General features: G+C 38.3%; 1 protein-coding gene across 4 annotated transcripts in view; it reads left to right on the forward strand.

Moving 5' to 3' along the window:
- The window catches only part of LOC112981027 (uncharacterized), a 110,899-nt gene that overhangs the window by 58,104 nt on the left and 30,184 nt on the right, over window positions 1-22,611 (forward strand). For 3 of the 4 annotated variants that reach the window (XR_010391629.1, XM_026096317.2, XM_064520390.1), the window contains exons 30-48: window positions 346-534; window positions 1,434-1,573; window positions 2,963-3,125; window positions 3,247-3,333; window positions 3,724-3,858; window positions 4,314-4,433; window positions 6,896-7,113; window positions 8,014-8,207; window positions 8,937-9,239; window positions 10,042-10,271; window positions 10,950-11,111; window positions 11,916-11,993; window positions 13,436-13,792; window positions 14,351-14,707; window positions 15,718-16,068; window positions 18,022-18,153; window positions 19,103-19,252; window positions 19,958-20,074; window positions 21,792-21,965. Coding sequence is in view for 3 of the 4 variants with exons in the window: in XM_026096317.2 (XP_025952102.2) it covers window positions 346-534; window positions 1,434-1,573; window positions 2,963-3,125; window positions 3,247-3,333; window positions 3,724-3,858; window positions 4,314-4,433; window positions 6,896-7,113; window positions 8,014-8,207; window positions 8,937-9,239; window positions 10,042-10,271; window positions 10,950-11,111; window positions 11,916-11,993; window positions 13,436-13,792; window positions 14,351-14,707; window positions 15,718-16,068; window positions 18,022-18,153; window positions 19,103-19,252; window positions 19,958-20,074; window positions 21,792-21,965 (3,657 nt within the window). In the remaining variant the exon portion in view is untranslated. The remainder of the gene's footprint in view (window positions 1-345; window positions 535-1,433; window positions 1,574-2,962; window positions 3,126-3,246; window positions 3,334-3,723; window positions 3,859-4,313; window positions 4,434-6,895; window positions 7,114-8,013; window positions 8,208-8,936; window positions 9,240-10,041; window positions 10,272-10,949; window positions 11,112-11,915; window positions 11,994-13,435; window positions 13,793-14,350; window positions 14,708-15,717; window positions 16,069-18,021; window positions 18,154-19,102; window positions 19,253-19,957; window positions 20,075-21,791; window positions 21,966-22,611) is intronic. The other variant, XM_064520388.1, reaches the window with a different exon arrangement.

Raw genomic sequence — 22,611 nt, forward strand, 5'->3', positions numbered from 1 at the left:
TGCTAGATCACTGCTGGTTCAGGTACGGTGTGGAGGATTGTCAGAGACATTCTTGAATGAGAAAGAAAAAACTGCTTATCAACAATGTTCTTTCCACATACTTAATTTCTGTCTCTCTCCTGTTTAGACGGGATAAAATAAGAGTAACATAAATAATTTTTGAGATCTTTATGGAAATTCAGAATATTTTGATAACTGAAATGCTCGTGCACTATTTCTAGTAGTTCTTGTAATGATCATCTCTGGGAAAATGCCTTCTTTTCACCTCTGTACTGTGCTGTTAGAAGAACAGGATTCTGTCTGTCCTACCTTAGCCAGACTAGTGTGTTCCTCTTTGTTTTTCAGGCATCCATGTTTAATTATCTTGGGAGGAATGTTCTGCATAGCTATTGTGAAGTGATATCTCTGTGGAATCAGCTTGTGAAGAATGAGATTCTTTTGGAGAACAATGGACAAGCCAAATTTCTCTGCTTTAAGATAAAGAGTGCAAAACAGGAATTTAACTTCACAGCTGGCTATCAGAATCTGCCAGTGGTAAGAAAGAAGTACAAATGTAATTTCTCTGACCTGGGATTGCATTTCTTAGGTCTGTCACCTTCCTGAGAGATACCGTTGCTAGCGTCCAGGCTTAAACACTGCTAGTGCTCCTTGTATTTCTGTCTGTTTTGACAGCCTGCAAAGTAAAATTAAGTTCATTTAAAAAAAAAAAAAAAAAAAAAGTTGTGCAGTGTTGTTGTGAGTCCTTCTCACCTGCTTGGGAGGCCAGCTACAGATAGAAATGCAGGGAGGAGAGGGCAAAGAGGTAATACATGAGTACTTACATTTTGATGCAGATGTATGACAGACGTGGAAGATTTTGCTAAGTATCTTGGAGAATTGACATATTTTGCCTGCAAGTTTGCATAGTAACAGTCTGGTTTTATATGTTATTTAAGCCCCTGTATTTCTCCTTATCTACTGTAGTGTTTAGAATAATTTCTACCTTGCTTGGTATCTGCAGCACATGACCAGATGATCAACAGTTTGCCATCCAAAGAGATGCTTTGGTCAATTACTTTGGTCAGTTCCTTGTAGTATGTATTAAATAAAATTAAATAAAATTAAATAAAAAACGCAGATGTTGTGTTCAAATGTACTGGTACCAGAGCTACAGCTTGTTTATACTGCAACAGTTTGCACTCAAATTATATGTTGTAGGGGATTTGTCTGATTGTCTTCTGCTGAAGTCAGTGGTTTACTACCAATGTCACTTTTAATCCTATGTAAATTGAGATCAGGGTTTTCAGCTTGAGGAGAAAGGAGTTGTTGTGAAGTGACAGCCTCGCTGTAGCCTGCTGAACTATGTGTGTTTTATATTGGCATTCCTGAATATGAATCCAATAAATTTGACGCAAGTGTCCTTTCTTCTCCTGGTCGCATGATTTGGACGGCAGCCTAAAAAGACAAACATTTCTGTGAAGGCTATATGGACAGACTATGAAAGTCTGCCTGTAGTGCTGCAATTTGAAGGTCAGATAGAAGAGATGAAGAAGGAGAAGATGTTCTATCAGAAACGTGGAACTCTCCATTTCAGGTTCAGTAGCCTTTTTTCTATCTCTGAGGAATGTTTTGACCTAAATGCATCTTGATGCTCTTGTTTACAAGGTTGAAGTACCACATGCACAAAACTTGTGCTTCCTACTCTCTTGTCTAAGCTTGCTTGAGCACATTGACTCCATGGGTTGGTTATCTGCATCCATTCAGACTTTGCCCTTGTTATTAAAATGATACGGAAGAAAGTTGTCAAGAGCAATAGGTAGTGCATGCTGTGGCCATGTGTTTGTTAGGAATCCTGTTTAAAGTATAGCCTCCTTTCATGAAAACAGCAGGATTTATGGCATGGCCAAACTACTAAGTGGTGAGAAGTTACAAAATCCAGATATGATCCCCTGTGCCATCCAGATGCATTTCTTCTGCTTCTTAGCAACGATAATAGCTCTTCTAAGGCCAAATGTTTCCCTCTTAAAACACATAACAAATGCTCTTGTTTAGATTTTGGAACATGTTTTCATTTCCTGGTGAGAATGAGTGCACTGCTTCTAGATACTGGCTGCCAGAATATCTCCCTTCATGACCCATTATCAAAACACAGCTTGAAGGCCTCCTTAAAAATGCATGCTCAGACCTTAGAAATCCAGATCATTGCTGGGGAGATCTCAGCATTCTTAAGATGTAGTAAGGTCAACAGGAGTGCAAAGGCTCCTTTAGGAGCTGCTCTGTGTCTTGGAGATGGATTAAAAAAAGAAAAGAGAGATGCCTTTTCAGTAATGGGAGAAGTATGTGAATGAAAAATGAAGAGCTGTGTCAGATATCCTAACTTGTATAAATGCAGTCCAATGTCTGATGTATAAATGTTACTGCATTTTTTCTAGACATCTAAGTAAATGCAGAGTATTTAATAAAGTCCATAAAATGTTGCACTTACATATTTCTCTGAGCAGTTTACTACTTACTAGCGGAACATATGTTGCATAGAATTATCACATGCAGGTATTGTTTGTGCAGAGAACAGAGAATGTACTTGCCAGCTGAGATTTTCAAAGCTGCCCTAAGTATTTGGACACACTGTCCCTATTTGAAATGAAGTTTTGGCCATGAAGGTATGTAAAGTGTATGTTTTAGGGTCTGCACATCAGAATTTTAGAGGGTCACCCACTCCCATGCTCTGCCCAGCCTTTTCTGAATCCAGGATGGAAATTTTTCATCAGAAATTCTGGTAAATGCATGCAGTTTGTATGAAGCTGTAATTACACTTTATTAATTTCTTGCAGGTCCTGGTCCTACCTGCTTTGCTTTAGTACCTGACATGCTAATTGCATCTGCAACTGAAAGTTTTGGAGTTTCAGCTGAACTATGCATGTTTTCTCTTCATGGTTGCCTGCAAAGATCTTTTACATTTTGTTCATTCCTTATTTTGTTCCAGGCATCCATTTAAACTGCTCATTCCACAGAGTTTCCTTCTCCAGGGGATGTTTACTGTTGACAAAATGCAAAAGCAGTACTTTTTGGAGACAAAAGTTTTGATAAATGGGCTGGAGGAATCAGTTCAAACTTTTACACTTGGCTACCAACCTGAAAACCCCTATGTGAGTAATACCTGATACATGAATTTCCTTTAACCTGGCATACCAAAAAAACAGAAAATGAGTAATTTACCGTACATATCTTATGTTCCTTGCATTTCCTCTCTTTTTTAAACTCTTTTAGATTTGTGCTGGTTTAGCTCATCCTTATAACTACAGGTGGTTCCCCCAAAATGTTGAAATATGCATTTTAACTCGAAGTCACCAAACTGTGAGTAAATTTCCTGTTAAACTTCATTCAGAAGGAGAGATTCATTACCTGTCTGTATAGGATTTGCAGTTTATTGTCTTTTCAGACCTAGCTTGTTTATAGGCCTTTAGTTCTCACCAGGTAAATGCTGTGAGCAAAGTTCTCTTTGAATTAATGTTAAACATTAATATTTTTATAAGTAACAAGCAGTGGAAGGGATTCAGGGTTCTAATCCTTACCTATCTATTCATCTCTCTTACCAAATGCGGTTATTTTCTTTCCTCTGCTTTGCCTATTTTTCATTCTGAGCCACAGTGTAATAATTCTGAACTGCAGTGGCTTCTCTCATCTGTCATAATACATACCGTTAATACTTAATGCAGTTCACTTACTCACATTCTTAACACATAGGTGAAGCAGGAAGTTGAGACTACCTTGAAAGTCAATAAGGAAGATGTTCTCAGCTTTCTAGGAAGATACCAGGACAAATCCAGTGAGACAGATTTCAGACACCTTTTATACATGGATGTGACTCATTCATTCCAGGTACTGATCCTGAAACTTGTCTTTATTTTAGGATGTACAGAAAAAGAACTACCTTCTTCCTTTCCAGAGGACAGTTTCTCCATGTCTGTCTTCGTTTATGTTGTTTTAATCTTCATGTCTTGGTGGCTGTTTTTCTGCTTTGCATTTAGAACTGTAATTGTTCTATGCTTGCAAACTTCCTATTCAATAAAATCCTGATGGTGACAAAGGCTCCCACATATCACTGCAGACCAAACAACAATCAGTACCAGTACTGTCTCATAAGAAAAACACTGATCATTTGTTTTCATACTTTTTCAGCAATGCCTTGGGTAAACTTTTATACACGTTTGCTTTTAAACATTCCTCACTTTATGCTAAAAGTTCAGACAGCAAATAACACGAAGCAATTGATGTGAATGCAGTGATTATTTCTACATTTTGCTTTGTCATCTACATTTTGCTTTGTCAAATAGCTCAAGTTTCCACAAGCAGTGGCCTTAAGTGGGGAGCTGTTTTCTAGGCAAACCAAACTGGAAGACTTTGACTACCGTGTGAATGTAAAAGCTATCATCAACAACAACGATTCCTCACAGGTCAGTCCCCTGATTATTGTAGTCTTATTGCATGGACTTGTGGCTTTTGGAGCTCATTCACTCAGTGTTGAAGACTCCTGTCCGTTAGGGGTGAAATTCTGTCTTGTTTGTAGAGCCAGTATAAAAACTCTATTCCTGAAAATCCGTGTTATGTCTCTTGCTTGCTGTATGCATTAGGCATGCATTTCACCCTGAAAGCAGTTCAACTTTTTACTGTAAATTACTGTGGAACCACTTTCAAGGTGTAGCGGGGGAAAAAATGTATGTATATACTGTAAGGTTGTTCAGCTTATAGGGAATCCAGTGAGGGTAGTGGAGAGGCCACAATCATTGGACTGGCAGTTAACTTTTTATGAATAGAGTTTATTCTGGGTAGATGGCTGTATGCAATTGGAATAGGTGGCTTGTGTTTTGGCTGTAATTCAGAAAACTTTGGAAAAAAATCACTCTGAAACTCTGGTACAATTATACTTGAAATTCAACATAGTTCATCATTTTAGCAGTATAATTTTTCTTGTGCCAACATTTTAGAATTCAGCTGAAAGGATAAAAAACGCATTTTGGATTTTCTTGCATGTTTATGTATTCTTATCAGTCAAAATTTCCCCCAGTCCTTCAAGTAAAAGCTATTAACTTAAAATTAGCTGGGATATACTCTCCCTCTACCTATACGTTCAGTATAATTATACCTTTATTAGTTGAGCAAAGCATAGACATATCTTAAGTAACTTAATATCCAATTATTCTGAGTAATTAACTGGAGTCATCTCTTGAATGTACAATAACGGTCGGACCAGGATCTCTAAGTCAGTTAATAAAATACGCTGAATTTGTTTCAAGATGGTTCTTCAGTTTAGCAGCCATAATCTTAACCATTTGAGTTGAGCCTTTTGAGATTTTGAGTGCTCTAGCATGAACAGATCACTTAACCTCTAAAAATATCCTTTCACTATGGAGTGATGGCTAGTTGATAGAGAAACAGCACTGTGCTACTCTCAATTGTGGTACAAAAAGGCTGGCTTTGGCAGAGTTATCTGAAGCCACTGGGTTGGACCAACCATAGTAGCAGTGCATTAGAGTAAGGTTTTAAAGTCTTGGCTCTTGACTAGAATGCAGTTACAGTTGAGCTGCATATGAGTTGAAACCTTATTTCAGGTCTTCGAGAAGGTTCTTTTCAGTCAAGCTGTTTATAAACAGAGGCTAGGAAAGCCATAAATTGGGTCTAGGGAAAGAAGAGTGATGAATAAATAACATGCTAGCTGGATTACTTCTGTGCTGCTCTGCTTTTCAGAAATTTGCATTCCTTGATTCTGCTGGTGTAATGAGCTACGTGGTTCATTTGGATTTTGGGGAAACATTTTGGGTTTGGGGAAAAAAGGGGTTTGCATTTTGATTGCATTTCTCTTTTCCTTTTACACTGAAGAATAACGGTAAGATTCTAAAAATTCAAAGGAGAGTTAAGTGTATTCATTCATTTTAATCTGCTCTGGATAATCAAAACAAAGTGCCTCCTTCATGTGGTGATTTAAAATGACACAGTGTCTTTCTGTTCTCACATTTCCCTTTTGTCTTGTTCTGGAGAAATGTGTGCTCTTGAAGCAGTAAATATGGGAACATCCTATTGCATAGCGTGCATCCCAGCTCCCTATAATGCAGGAGAAGGATTTTCGCATGGAAAATAATTCACCAGTGTAGTTGCTGAAAGCTCTATCACAGTGACAGACTTCTCGGCAAAATGAAGTATCATCTGTAGCCTTTATTACCAGTCCAAAAGGTTCTTTCTCTAGGATTAGCTTTATCTCATGTTGACAAGGACTGGATTATGTGATCTAGCAGGTCTTTTCAGTCTCTAATGGCTGTGATTTCATTTATCACGGGCAGTGATGTATTGTCAAGATTTTAACTTCAGACTGCCCCTCTCGTTTGTGACATATCCTGTGTCCCAGGAATGGGTGCTGAAGAGGATAAAATGGATTAGGAAATCTTTTTTTTTATTATTATTTTTTCCACTTAAACACAAATACATTCTCCTAGCCAAGGAAAGAAACAAAAGCATCTGGCAAATAGGTTTCTATGAAGTGAATGACACTGAAGATGTTTAAACATTGTTTCTCAGGAGTTTATCAAGCTGGCTTGTTTCATTGGAAGTCAGGGTGCAGTTGTGAAAATCTGATAGTGTTTGCTTGGGGAAACTGAAATTTTGAGAATGTTTGTTCAGTAAGTTCTTTTTAGGAGCATAATAAATGAATGATTCACCAGCAGCTGGGAAGAGAGATCCTATCTGAGGCAAAAAAAGATTCAATTTTATTTGTAGTCCTCCTAATTTAAGTTTCTTAATGGATTCATGAGACCCTCCCAAATCTCATCGTTGTCTGCAATCTTATTCCTCAAACTGATGTTTCACTATTTTGCATTATGGTTTGAGATTCTTAATGTCCTGTTCTTATTTTCTCTGTGTGTAGGTCCAAGCAGCCCTGAAGAGTTATGGTGAGAGCAACCTCAATGGATCTCTTTACCTTCATTCCAGTGGAAGGGACATGCTGATGCTGGAGGTTGATATGAACAATGAAAAGAGGAGGAATGCCAGAGTTGTCAGAGTGGGCGCTTTCCTCCATCAGGCAATCTTGACAGAACCGGAGTCAATGCAGTTCCAGTTAATGGGCAAAATGTATCCATCAAGGTAAAGAAATCAGAATTTTGGTTAATAGATGTGAGAGGCCTACTATGCTTAGTTTAGAAATCTCTTATTTTCCTTTCAAAATATACCCTTTTAATTTTTTTGATGTACTAAATTTTCACTGTTTTATAGCATTTTAAAGTTTAAGCCCTTGTCATTTAAATGGAACTTAACACTTTATAGACTTTTTTCCTTATACTTCTCTAATACAAATGTTTCCAGCAAAGGAGACACATGGTCGCTAATTGAAATACAAGAAATTCTGTTTAAACATAAAAAATAAAAGAAAACTTTTTTACTGTAGGAATGATCAAACACTGGAACAGATTGCCCAGAGAGGTTGTGGAACCTCCATCCTTGGAGGTGCTCAAAGCCTGACCAGACACGGTCTTGAGTAACTCACTCTAGCTGACCCTGTTTTGAGCAGAGGGGTTGGACTGGACAATCTCCAGAAATCCCTTCCCTTAGCCGTTTCATATATAGAAATCATTGGAATGCGTCCATCTCTTCCGACATCCAGTTCCTGGCTGACAACGCATGGTAACAGGAACATGTGCAGAAGAACCATCCAAACAGAAGCTTTCAGGTAGCTGCAGAAACAATCACCCTAGAAACTACTCTGAGTGCAATATGAGCAGAAGCAGTGAGGCACAGTCTGACCTTTTTTCTTCTCTGGGTTCTCCCAGGTATGTGTGCTAGGCTTCTGATCAGTAACTTTTGCCCATTTAGGCAAAAGTCTCTTCAACATACTATACAGATCTCTTGTAAAATCTACTTCTCTTTTGCACTGAACATTACCAAATAAATGGGATGCTTTTGCTGCAGGTTGACAGAGATAGCCTAACATGAATTAAGCACTGCTAAGATGACTTTTGCTGGCAGTTTTTCTGTCTGTCTTTTTAGACTTCTGGTATCTTCTGAGATAAAGCTTAATGAAAATAGGCTTCATGTGGATTTCATGGGAGCCAGGGAGCAGAAAGTTGGTCTTGTCTTGTCCTTAAATGGAAAAGTCCGACACACATTTACTGGATTAAAGGCTATACCTCAGCTTCTTTCTGTGAATGGATTACTGAAGCGCAAAAGCAACATACATGATGGTACTTTTTTACTTTATGTTTTGCTGCTAATTCTGCAGCTATCCAAGGAGACTTTTTATTCATAGTGTATTCCTTACAGAAGTGCATTTAATGCAAAAAGATGCATTTAGTATGCAAAATGAACCATTGATCACTGAGGTGAAGACACATTTGAGTAAACTACCATTTTCATTGCAAGTGCATCTTTTATTTGTTAGTTTCATTGATCGAGGGAAATAGTGGGTGGTTTTTTTCCTGTACAAGCCTTCTGAAATGTAGGGGAGCAGCAGACTCGGGGACCTCGCCCTTGCAAATTACTCCATGGTGTAGAGCATGTCAATGAAGAGCTCCAGAGGGATTGTTTACCCTGGAATAATACAAGGAGCCTTTGTGGAAGGTCATAATCCCTCTGTAAATTTGCCTTCAGCGGACAGCGCACTGTACTTAGTCCTGGCCTTAAGGCCCAGACAATTTTGTGAATAAAACGAAACAGCTGCCATAAATACTATTATGCTATTAAAACAAATTATGTAATTTGTTCTTAACACAAGCACTTCTACTAGTAGAGAAAGTGTTCTCTTAACAACCAGTTTTCTGTTTGGATTAGGCTAAATTATCAATTATAATCAGTGGAAATGCATTTACTTCCTCCTGGTATTAAATTAATGATTAATTTGTATGTTGCTGAGCAAATCCTGCTCATTTCTGTCCCAACGGACTCTCTGCAATAATTTTGTCTGCCCATTACAGGTAATATCAATGTGATGATCAACAAAGCACTGTATGGACTCCATCTCAGGAACAGAAATGTGTTTGGGAATTCCAGCGTACACAATATCACTTTTGCTATGTTTCAGAATGGCAGTGAGGCAATGCCAATGGAGGCAAAACTGAAAGGACACCTGGAGCTGAGTAAAGAGATCAAAAGGGTCTTAGCTAGCTTCCTGGTGGATGAGAAAGCCCTTTGTGTAGATTTTTCCAGTGTCATGAGTCATGAACACATCAGGGTCAGTGGGATGTTTGCACATAATATCAGCTCTTTAAAAAATGCAGGTATGAAGAAAACTCTGACTTGATCAACATATGGTGTAACAATATAGGGGTGAATTTGTTTAAATGGGTGCAGACCTGTGGAAGTTGCATTTGCTCACACCAGAACAAAATGTGATCTGGACTCAACTTCAGCAACGTTCATTTTAATATCATTAAGAAAATACAATAGAATGGATACAGGACTATTTTAAAACTGTTGGAATGGCTTCAAAATAAATTATTTTTCTCTTGTACATCTTTATCTCTGCATATTGATCAATTAGTGCATGCTGATCAGTTCCTCTAAGCATATTTTTATATTTTTTTTTCGTTTGGACCATAATTGAAACATTTCTGGAATGTCGTTGAAGAAATCACTCTGAAGAGTAAAATATTCCAAGTGTTGTTTCATAAGCAAAACCAAGGGCTTTCGTGAACTGAAGTTATCAATAATTTTAGATGGGCAAATTGCTTTTGTCCCTTTGGATCTAAGAAGTCTATTTTGAAACTTTCTAACAGCCAGTTACTGGAGTTGCACACAATACACGTTGCCATATATCCATTATTGAAAAAGGAGTAATCTTTGACTTCCAAGGTGCATATCACATTTTAATTTAACAGTCATTTTTAATGATTTTAATGATTTTCATATGGTAGGTAATGTTCTCTCTTCCTGTAAGTACACAGCAGAAAGTGCTGTCTCCTGTTAGGAAGAGTGATAGAAGCTCTCTCTTTATTCTGTAATTTAGCTTTTATGTGTTTTACGGACTATGACAACCCAGCAGTATCATTGTGTTGATTTTGCTTCCTTCCCTGTCATTAGGATCGCCCTTGGATGGCATTCTCACTGCCATGTGCGACCATGTCACAGCAAATCACACTGTTACTATAGCGCTACAGAGTGGCAGTGAAAGGATTACTGCTGTGTTTGAAGGTCAGAGACTGTCTGTAGAGCCTCCTAAATCCCAGCTATCTGTGAGTTTACAGCACAACATCTCAAAGATAAAGAAACTTGGGATCCCCTTTATTTTGGAAGCTGATGGCTATTACCAGGTAAGAAAAGTTCTGCCTGTGATTATTTGATTTCTGGCAGAACCATTTTTAATCACTTTAGGTTATTCCTGTGTGCTGTTAACCACAGGATGCACTTCACTCCAAAGGTGGCTGCATTTTTGAGATGTACTAAATTGCTGTGTGAAAGAAAGGTGTCCTCATGGCTTCTAGTCATACCATGAACCAGTTGTCTGAAGTCTTGGAACTAAATCTAGACTAAATAAGATGCTACATTCAGTTCGGATGTAAGTGATGTGCCTTACCACTTAGGGATGGTAGTCTTGTCCAATCTTTTTTTCCCTCTATAAATGGGAAGTGGACAGGCAGGCCTAACATATGTAGCACAAGTGTCCGTGAATCTAGGCACTGTGTTGCATCTTGTACCTGATTTTGCTAGTTACGATATCATCCCTTGGATGTCTGCTGAATAGCCAAGGAATGTTTAACATGCCTTTCCCTTTGGAAATCTCAAAGCACAGGAACATCATGGATCATGTTTGCTGGTCCTGTCTTTGAAATGAAGCCACATTGAAGAATTTGCACTTCCCTTTTACTAGTGCTGCTCCTGTGACTCAGGGTGTCAGGTTCCAGCATTGAGAAACAGATTCTGCCTTTACTAGCTGTAACCGGGATGTTGTCCTTTGTGTCTTTCCCTTATTTGGTTTCTTTTGTACTCAGAATTTCAGCAAAGGGATTGCTGCAGGGATAACAACCATGGTGGAGAAGGAACAGTTCAAAGTCACAATAGAGGAGAAAACCACTGTTGGTGCTGTGGAAATTTCCCTTTCACTTCATCATGATGTGGGAGTACTGATAAACATTGTCCCACAGGCCATACAGGTTAGCAGAAATCCCGTTACATAATGTGTTTGATGTCACTTTCTGCTGTTCTTTCTCAGTTGTTCAAATTAGCATCTTGAGAGCAAGCTAGGAGATCAGAAGGGAGAGATTTTTTCCCAAACAAGACCAGCACAGAAAGCCTAGAAACTCCTTGAAAACCTGCTCTTTATTGATAAGCAGGTAACAAAACGTGTATGGCATGAAACTGGAGCGTGCATTATCCAAAAGGGTGCTTGTCCAGGCATGATAACATCCAGTCCCTTTCCATCTTGCCAAAGTGGGGTTTGCAGGGGGAGCACTTAGCTGTTTGTGGGTGCAGTAATGTAAGCTGGAGAATGAATAATAATGGCAGTTGCTTTTGTATAGCCAACAGCCATCCCCAAGGACTTCGCAGTCTGCAACACAGGGCACAGCTGATGGCATTTAAAACACTGAGCATCTACTTGTGACAGTGGTCTTTTCCTTGTTAAACAGGAAATACCACTATCTCCTGCCAAAATCAAAAGCCAGAGCATCAAAAATCTGTCTAGCAAGTGACAGTTTCCTACTGTTTGAAGGAATTCTTCTCTTTGTCTATCCTGATAATATTTGGGATAATAATGTAAGAGTAGAGACATGATTTAGCCTCAGATCCACTAAACTTTTTATCTTTTTGAGACTGATCTCTAACCTTTAAGCTTAAAGTTGCATTTTAACATTTTCCTGCTCTTTCGCTATAAAGCAGTCTTTTAGATCGTTACTCTGTATTTTAGTCCTCTCTGCCTTTCTCCATGTTCTGAATGTGCTATGTTGATGTGCCAACAGGTTACTTGCAGTGGAGAATCTATCTACAAACAACTTTTTGGCCTTTGCAATGGAGACATTGCAAATCATCATTCTGAGGTACAGGCTTCATTCTTAAACTTTGCTATCTCCATATTCAACTGGATCAGATTGCTTGTCTATCAAAAACTAGACAAATCCACAAGGAGGGTAGCATTCAGTTTCACCATCATGCAATAGAATTTTTATTCTGAGTCTAAACTTTCAGCCAAACTTGTATTTGGGCGATACGGATTTATATCCTTGGTACACAGCTATGCACCAAGTGCAAAACATGTAGCAGAGGTGTTTACAGGCCCAACAGATGCAATTTTAAAGGCGATATTCCGGTGTCCTGCAACAAGCAAGCAAGTTGAATTGGTTCAGAGCTCAGTGAAAGAGTTTGCACCTAGCATAAAACTAATGATATCATGAGATAATAGGTTGCATGAGACCAAAGGCAGAGAGTTTCATTAATGTTACTAGCTGAGGCCTCCAAACTGCATCTTCTGCCAGTTAGAATTGAACTCAGTATAAATTATCTTGTTTTGCTGTTGTGCAGCCAGCCTGAAATGAACTGGACATGGGAGCATAGGAGGCATAAGCTGAGAATCTTGTCTGTTCCATAAGTACACAAACTGATGGACAATTAGTTTCTAATATGATTTCACTGAAGATGTACATTAACTATGCTATGGTTGGAAAGTCAGTCAGATTGAAAATGAAGACTACTTGGGCAAAAAAAAATGTTTGACTGGAACTGGCCACTAAGTCATATTGTCTTGCTGTAAGTTTGATGGTGGTGGTGGATTTTTTTTTTCCCAATGTTGTCAGGATAAATTGCATGGTTTACTTTTTCTTAATCCGTTTTCTGCTCTTTCTAACTAATCATTTGTTTGTGAAAGTCCCTGTGACACTTGAACTGTTCCAGAAAGATATGCCTTATAATCTGACTTTTTCTTAAGAATGTATTAAAAACATATCTCCTGTGAGCGACATTACAGGAGATTACTATTTGTCTTTAGACAAGCAGTAATGCCAGTGACTGTAATTCTCATATACATTCCAGTGGCAAAAAAGACAAATATATTCTAGTTCCCTCATGTAACGTGGGTCCAGTCTACATAACACTGGTCACTCCTGCTGAAGTCTGTGGGAAATTTAACACATTCTCACATGTTAGAGCTCTATTTGTGTATAGTGAAAACAAAAATGATAATAATAAAAACATTAGCAGTTGCTTTTTTTGTTATTAGTAATTGTTTTAACAGTTGGGTGGTTGCTGTTATTTTCATTATAGAACTCTAAAAGAAGACTCTGGGCCCTGCTCTCTATTTCTGTAGGCATGTATGTATATGTAGGACAGATACCAAATGTGTTTCCTCTTGCATAGTAGTAATTTCTTTCTTTTTTTTTTTTTTTTAATAATCATGTGTATTGCAGTAGGGAAATGGTTCTTCTAAAACTGGTATGTGGCCTGACAGGGGAACAAGCTTGACAACAGTTTTTCTGTAATTTTATAGACTCCAGCAAAAGTTTCACTGAATGGGTCGATGCTTACCAGCAACTCTACTGTCAGCTTCTTTGGACGCGTTTCTTTTAATGAGATGTTTGCCTCTGTGCAACTCTCTGCCACCTTCAACATCCAGCCTCATTTGGAGCTGGACTTCAAGCATTCCTTGCCTCAACTTCAGTCTCTGGGTGTTGCCAAAGAGAACCAAGTGAAGGTGTCAGCCATGAGAAGTGACAAGTATAAAGGCGTGCTTGAGATTGTCCTGGGGCATTGCAGTTTAAAAGCTGATGGAGAAGTGAGCCTGGCAAGCAATGAAACAGATACAGAATGGATACTTACTGTTAGAAACAAGTGTGTCAGTCTAGAGGTAACAGTCTAGATGATTTTCTGTATGGTATCATAGTCTTTGTATTTCATATCACTATGAGTCACAGAGGACTCTGTCCTGACACTTTTATTTATGGGAAGGACAATTTTGGTTATCAGAGGGGTTCTGCCAGAGCAACAACAAGTCAAAACATTTGCAAAGGTAGGGTACTTAAAAATGCAAATTTGGAGTAACAGAGTGACACGTGTTACTGCTGTAGCTGTAAAATAGTTGCTTAATTCCAGCTTTTTTAATAAAATAAACTTTGGTCCTAAAATCTAATGAAATCCTTTCTGTTTGAAACTTTGGAGATTTCCTTTGGGATTATGAACTTTTCCTTCTATGGTTTTTATTAAAAGGTTTTGTAGGATTTTTTTCCATACTGTTTATTCTCAGGGTCATTTCTGATTACTCTGTGAAACAAGTTGTCTCATACAGTCCTTTCTGAAAGTATATGGGTTCAGAAAGAAGAAATGCTTTATCATTAGTTCAAAACAAATCGGGAGAGCAGTTGCTTTACCTTATGTACTTCAAAGAGTATAATCTTTTCTCTTGCAGATGGTGGGACTGCCTCGTGCAGTAGCCTTTGAGGGCTCATTCGAACAGAACATCTGCAACATTGGCTTATTGATGAACCTCCAGTGTGATGGCAAAACAGCTGATATGCAGATAGACACTTCCTGCGAGCATGAATACACACTCCAAGGGATGCTAAGGCATTCAGTTCCCTGGCTCGGGGAGCTTGGGCTCCCTTTTGAAAACTCTGTCCTGTTCTCTGCAGCCACAGACACCACCACTGAAGGCATTTTGTTGCTGCAGGCTGGCAGATGCAACCTTAAGGCCAGAGGAGTTCTCTCTATTCAGAATAAAACTGAGTGGACAGTGGAAACAGAAACAGTGTGTCAGCTTCTGCAGGTAGCTATTTGAGGCTTTTAAAGAAAGATTTGGCATCAAATGAAGGCCTTACGGGAATTTAGCTAAAATAACAATAACACTCTACAGACATGTATCTTACAGCAGACAGTATGGATCTTGTGGTTCACAGATGTTATGTAGACTGAGATTAGTTTTAAAGTCCTTGCTGCTTGTCAGCTTGGCAAACTGAGACTGCCCTTGCTGTTCTAGGGCTGATCATCAGGTTTTAGTTTGAAACATTTGTCAAAAAATATTTTCTTTCATTTTATCAAAGTAGAAGTTGTGAAATTTGCTTTGTTTCCCCATCTAGTCTCACTTACTACATTAGAAAGAATGTAGTTAGGGTCATTTCCAGATGTTTATATCCATTAATTTTTTCCTTTTAACTCCTCAATTTTAATTTCTTCAACTACAAGGTAACAATATAAAAATGATAGGGAAAATGTATATCATTGTATGGTCATCCATCATGAAGAGAGAATGAAAGCCATTCAAAATGCAAAAAATAATAGAATTTTCAGTGTTTTCACAAATATTTTGAAAAAAATGGGAGGTAACATTTCGTTTAGAATGTTGCACAAGACAGGCTTCAATTTTTAATATTTTACAAAAAAACATTTCCTCAGACCATCAGCTACAAAAACATCTGTTGAGCCTATTATTTTGGGGGACTTAGTGTGTTCTGAAAATTAAGATTGCTGTGGTCTGAATGAAGCAGACAATGTTGAATAATCTTTGCCATTCTGAAGAAATACACGTTTTGTATTTTTGTAAATGTAAATATTCTTATAGGTAAAGAAGTTGTAAATTCTGTGGGCCAGTCCTAAAATCTTCTCTCAAGCATTATTCAGGCAAAATTGCCACCTTACTGTTGGGAGGGAGAAAAGCGGCAGTGCTGAGACTGCCGGCTTTGTGTTTCTTGATGTAGCATAAAATCTCGTTTCTCATGTGCTAAGAGGAGAAGGAAGACCTCTCTTCCTAATGTGTATGTATAATCTAAATCTTGATAGGATCTCGGTATTCCGGCTCAGTCACGGCTCACAGGATATATTCAGAAAGACAGCTGCCAAACAGGACTTCTCTGCGTCCTTGAAACAGATGGCAAGGTTGCCCGTCTCGAAGTAAGAGCAGAGTGCAAGCCAAAGATGACCCTGGAAGTTCAGTTCAGACATGAGTTCCCTCAACTGAAAGAAATTCCAAGGGAAAACAAGCTGTCCGTCACGGCACAAAAGGAGTTAAAATATCATATTGACATAGGATTGAATTCAGGTGCTTGTGAGCTTCAAATGAATGGGGATTTCTACTCTGAAAAGAAGCTTCAGTGGAAAATGTTTATAGAAAACAAATGCCAAACAATTCAGGTATTTGAAAGAATGTTTTGCTTTACTCTTGACTTGCTACATCTAATTCTAAACCAAGATCTTACCATTGCACCTACTAAAGTCAAACGAAAATAGTCTGATGATTTCAATGCTAGAAGAGTCAGATCTTAGAAAAGCATTCTCTTCTTTTTATGTTATATCTTACATTTGGTGCCAGTTGTTCACTGTACTTTTGTATAAGCCAAATTTTGTGTGAATCAATACCTAAAGTCAGTGGGCTTGCTTGTACTAGCCCATACTGTTCAAGTGGGATTACTGTTAAGTATTCTGATGTATCCTTTAAAAGGGACAGTTGAGAAATCTGCTGGGCTTTAATCTTCAGAGATAATGCGTATTCGGAGTTCTCTTTGGGAACTGCAATTGCAATTTCTCAGCCATTTTGACAGACCATGAAATAGTTTAAAAATGCATCAAGTAAACTGTGAAACAGAATGAAAATATAATTAAATGGATAATCTTCATGTCAGGAAATTTCCATTCAGCTTTACAGAAAGTTGAAATTGCTAACAAGCTGATATGTAATATAAGAAGAACATTGCTTAGAGTGAAAAAGCCAGCATTAAACAGCAATTACAATTTCCTGTAGAACCTGAGTTCAGGAATATCTGGGGGATTTGGCTGAAAAAACAAACATGACATTTCAAACAAGCTGGTTTGGACTGGTGAGCCTTTTCTCAGTGGTAATTCTTACAAATACTGTCCACGCAGTTGCCCCAGAGCTGAATCCTGCCATTTATAGTGCCTGACCATGCATCACCAGGTAAAACTTCCTGTTCCATTAGTGCAGTTTAACTTCTGGGTCTGGTGGGACCTTGCTACAGACTTGGAGTCTGAATTGCGACTGGTATGAAGGGTGGTGAAATGAGAGCACTGTTCAAAAGAACAAAAGAGAAAAAGTCTCTGGAGCTCTGTGGAGAAAGATCAGTCCACATCACAGAAATGATCCATCCTTTGCAGCACAATCTCATTTCTATTTAGAGCAGAGGAAATGAAGCTGCGGCTCTGGGACAGTCCGCCTGGTTGGCTGCGGCGGCCCTGGGAGTCCTCCTCTCTGAAGCCTGGGAGGAGCTGTGTGAGCTGGGGAGCAAGACAGGTTTCAAAGCTCTCCAAGCAAAGAAAGGCAGTGTGCTGAGACCTTTCTCAGTTAGTTAGGGTGACATGCTGTGCTGCTTTTACCCCAAGATGAAGGAGAGAAAGATGGCACTTCTTACCTCAGTTCTTGCCTAGTAGTTTATTTTGCCAGGCCTAACAGTAGATGGGCGAAAGGGAGAGTTTCTGCAGCAGAATTTCCTGAAGTAGCAGTTGTAAATTTAGCTTGATTGAGCACTGAATCTTACTGAAAATTTATATTGCTGTCTGAAATGCTTGTATCATGAGCCGAGGCTTCTCACATCCCACCAGTCAGTGCCATATAGGCAGACGATGGAAAGGCCAGAAGTGTGTATAGGGAAAGTTTAGAGAGGTGTTACCACAGAATGATCTGTTAGTTCAATATGCACGTCAGGGTGTAACTGAATATACAGAGAAGTCTCTTACAGAACAAAACCGCCGTAACAAACCTACCCTTACTATCTGTTTTCTCAAGATTTATGGATGCTTTGTATCACTGGAGCAATGCAAGCACAGAAAATTAATTGACTATTCAGTTAGGCAAGAAAAGCTGCCAAGTTATCCTGTGTCCTATTTATGCTGGCTGATATATCTAAAATATGGCAGACATCTTTAAAATGCAAAAGGGAAAGAAGTGTATAAACTTTTAGAAAATAATCTCAAGATTTCTGAAATACTGTATGGACATGCTGCCTGATATACTAGTTTTATAGCCAGGTGCTATTATAGCTACTTACTAGGAATAAAAAATTTCAGGTGTATAGCATATTTGTGGATAAACGTAGAAGTGTTTTGGGTTTTTTTTTCTTTCCATTTCTACAGGATTTTGGAGCACCACTAAAAATTGATGGTTCAGGCTATGTTTTGATGGATAAAATGAACCTAGATTCACAGACGCTGATCATTGTTGATGAAAATAAATTGCAAGGACTCCTTATACTAAAAGCCACTGATGTAAGTATCTTACAGATTGTTAGAATGAGTGTACAAAGTACCGGGTGACATACTGTAACTGTAAACTATTTTACTGGGAACAAATAGACAAGCTTTAGTAATAAATGCCGGAATAAAACAATCTTTGAGAATTTGGTGCTTGTAATGTGCAGTAAAACAGATGTATAGGATAATAGGATACAGACTGTGGCACTTCCTGAATCATTTCCTTGTTATATTCTTTGTGTGCATATATTTATTTTGTACTATTTGATGTTCATTATATTATGTAGCAAATATAATATGACATGCAAAAGCACAAATGCTGATCTCACTCCAGATATACTACAGATCCTCTCAATATAATGCAATTCATTCACCATAAAAGTGTACAACAATGCACACGAAGAAAAAAGATTGTGATTTACAGAGTGATGTCTGTGATTTACAGGGCAGACTAGCAGGCAGTGATTAATTGAGGCACTGCTGTTTGTTTCTTCAGTAAGACAACAGCACGAGAAGGGCTGTGAGTCTCTTGCTTTCCTGCTGACAGTTACAAATTTGGCTTCTCTTGTCATCAGTGCAGGAGGAGAGACTACACACAGAAGTAGCTTCTTCCTCTTGAGCATTCATTTGCTTGCCATAACTGGTAATTTCTGGTTCATTGTAATTTGAGTTCGTTGCCACCAGAAAGAGACAGTTGCACCTTTTTTCTTTTAGCTGAAAGATATATTTTGTATCCTATCTGTCCTGTGCTTGATTTTTCTCTACTTTTTCTCTTAATGTAACTCCACTAAATTCAGTGCATTTGGATTTAATTAGTTTTAATTTAGCTAGTTAAAGTTTTAGTTAATTTAATTAGTTTTAATGTAGGACAGATGGATTCACTGAGTTTCTGTTCAAACTTTGTATGGCTGCAAGCTTTGGGATCTACAAATGCTTTGCTGTATGTATTGTGAAATTTTAACAGGAAAGACATGAACTGGATGCGCTGCTAACCCATAACATTCAAGGAGCTACTGACATTGGCATTCCTACAAGGACATTAGTTGATATGACATCAGAAAAAAATGGGGACCTCTATAAAAGATTTATTCAGTTCTCTGTGAACAGCAAGCAAGTAAGTGTCTCCTCTGTATTAGTAAGATGTGAAAGAGAGGTTAGAGTGAGCTGATAGATTTGGTAACCCCTGTTTTTCCATTTGGAATAGCTATGTGTGAGGCCCTTATAGGAATACTCTGTGTGGGTGCTGCCTTAGTTAAAGGAAGCATAAGACAAACCGAATTGTGTACTGTGTACACATGCTCAGTGCAGAATAGCATGAGATCATTGAAGAAATGTCTTCAGTGTGGAAATCAATCAAGAGTCTTAAAACAAAAGGTCTAATTTATTAAGGGCCTGAAGCTCAGCAGAAGAAATTTCGCCAAGTCATGGCCCCAAAATGGTACCCAGTCTGGTTAAGAATTGACTTTCTTTGACTTCACTGAACGTTGAGCTGGCCTTAGAGTACTGAACTACTAACTTTCATGTATCTTTCGGTTCCTCCTGCTGCATAATCCCTTCTAGCAACAAATTTGATACCAAAGTGATCTGTGATTCCCATTTGTAAATTGTATCAAACCTGTCTTTTCAAGTATCTTCACTTGGTGCGTACTCCCTATTACGGTACAGATGTGTAGTGAGGAACTAACTTTTGTATAGGTCACATTTTTGAAGTTTTAATAATTTAATGTGATAGAAACAGTAATTACAGTTAATCAGAACAGTGTCAATATCAGAGATGTGTCAGAGTTAAGTTTTGTCATATTTTATTTGGACTAAACAGATTACGGAAGAACTGAGCTTTGTCCAGAAATTGGATGGTGTGTCTCTTAACTACAAACTTACTCATAACATAGAAGCACTGAAGACTTTGCAAATAGAAGACAGGATTGAGTTGCAGGTAAGTTATCAAATGATGACAGAGGAGATGGGCATCCAGTCTGGAATCAAGCCGTTATGGAAGCAGAAACTGTAGAAATTGAATGACAAAGAACAGAAAGTATAGATGTGACTTTGCACAGCGCTTTCTTTGTAGGAGAAATTGTTGTCTTCTTGTCAAACAAAGTAGGATTTTGCTCATTCAGTTGTTAACTTGGGCATCTTTCTTATGTTTTCGCTTGTGTTATGCCATCTTGCATCAAATCACAGCACAGACTTCAAAGTTGCTTTACAATTCTGCTTCACTTAAAAGTCAAGATTTATAAAGGAAAAAAAGCTAGATGCTATTAAATGCAGCCAAAATAAAGCAAACCGTATCTACAAATGATCTTCTACCTAATCTAGTAGGTACAAGTAGCAGAGATTGTTCTCCACATTTTAAAATACGAGCTAACGTTCAGTAACGTGCCTTTCTTCTGATTAAGGTGTCTGAGTTAACACACCTTCTCAGCTTCTTTTCTTGTTCCTAATCTCCAGTCCCATGCTGATCCTTATCTATACTCTAAGTTGGGCCTTCCTTACCTTTAATTCAGTTGCCACAAAGAGCAGCAGTGTCCTCTGTCCTTCTGTGTAATTTGATGACGTATGGTGGGATATTCATTATGAAAGTGCATTGGAGTCCCATTCAGGATGTGCAAGGCTCTAACTGTAATTTTCTGTGCAAATGAAAGGTCTGGGACATTTGCAGACTGTACCTACGCATACACGTAGTATCTTTGCATGAGCTGGGATAACATGAGGCACAGAAGTGTGTCAGTGGTAAAATGAAATGTCACTCTGTACTGGACAGAGACAAACCAGTTGCTTTCCTGCCATGCAGACCGTATTCCTGAACTCCATAACCCATCAGAAGTGGGAGGAAGTTGGGGAAGACGGTCTCTAAGTGAGGTGTAGAGATAGTCAAGCAGATTGCTGCTTAGGCTCTTGCTGGAATAAGATTTTTGTGAATTCAGCTATTTTCCCAATATGCATAAGTCAGAATGTCTACTCCTGGTGTAATGACACGTAAATTTTCTTTTTCTCCTTTTTCTCTCCCCACTCCTTTTCTCTCTGCTTCCCCCATAACCCCCGCTTTTCTTTTCTTGTCTAAAATTCATGGTGGAGGGGAGCCCAGAAGCTAGTTTTATTCTTGAGAGATTCAGAGAATAGCTTCTTGAACCAGAAGGTTTATAGGAAAAGGAGGCTGGAGGTTGGCTCCTGGTCTGTGAAGAGCCCAGGCCACACCTGAGCTTGCAGTGTGTGTTGCACAAGGAGGGCAATGCGTTTTAGCTAATATACCTAGTCTGTCTGATAGGTCTTCAGTGTGCCGTGTATCAGCTAGATGGAGGTGAATACTGTTAAGATTTCAGGGTGTACATTTGGAATGATTGTCTAGCATATTTGTATATTTGAGATACACAAGCCCGTAGCACAACACTAGCTCTTTATTAATCATTTAACAGCCTGAATAGGGTTAAGGTGAGGACATACTGGAGAATACTTGTTAAATTCTGGAAAGGGAGCTTTCTTCAGTGTCTGTAACTGTGTTATGTTACAAAATGATATGGGACAGGTTTTTACTGGACCTTCATTTACACATCTTTGAGCAGAAACTGCCTGAACCAAAGAAAGAACCCTGAATAACAAGAGCTTTATTTTTACAAAGATGCCTTTTCACAAATTATCATTGTATCACACAGGCTATCTTGGACCTGAAAGCAATCAAGCGTTTTAGTATTGACGTGTGCTATGGTGGTTACCTGATGGTTCTTGAAGGACAAATCCAGGAGTCTGAAACAACTACTGACATAACTGGGAATTTTCAGCATACTTGGCCATGGTTGCTACAAGCCAGAGTGCCAACATCTTTACAGGTAGCTTTTTATTAAAAAAAAAAAGAAAATTACTGCCCTTTTTTATAGTGTAACAGCCCATGGCTTGAATGAGGACTCTGTAAGGTTATATAGGACTATGTAACATTGTGTAAGATACAGAATGAAAGATGAGGCTTTCTTCTGGTATTTACAAACTATTGATAGCTAAAACATTACTTACTAAAATATTAAGAATTTATTAATTGGCTGGTTTCTGAACAAGGTCATTCCATTCTGGTCAGTGTTAGTACAGCGTGTTTCAGGGGTATTGTGACTCCTATAGGAATATAGTTTCAGTACATTGTATCAGGAACTGGAATGTTGCTCCTGTGTTCTTAAATGGGAATTTCACACTTAAAGAAATACTTCTTTAAGTGCTGTCTTCAGGATAGCATTGAAGTATCTTCTATCCAGTAAATATTAGCAGTATGCATGGATCAAAGATCTTTTATGTAACTATAGTCCTGTTTTCCATCATCTTCTGGGGACAAAAAGAGAACCTAATGAGAATTTGACATAAATCAGTATGACTAAAGTGATTTGAAATTCATTCACTTGAATGGATTTGATATTAGAAAGTCATAGATGAATAATGAAAGGCTAAGAATTTTTTGTTAGTGGATGGATTTTTGAAATAAGCATAGAC

Source organism: Dromaius novaehollandiae, chromosome 14 (assembly GCF_036370855.1).
Source record: "Dromaius novaehollandiae isolate bDroNov1 chromosome 14, bDroNov1.hap1, whole genome shotgun sequence".
NCBI classification, from domain to species: domain Eukaryota; kingdom Metazoa; phylum Chordata; class Aves; order Casuariiformes; family Dromaiidae; genus Dromaius; species Dromaius novaehollandiae.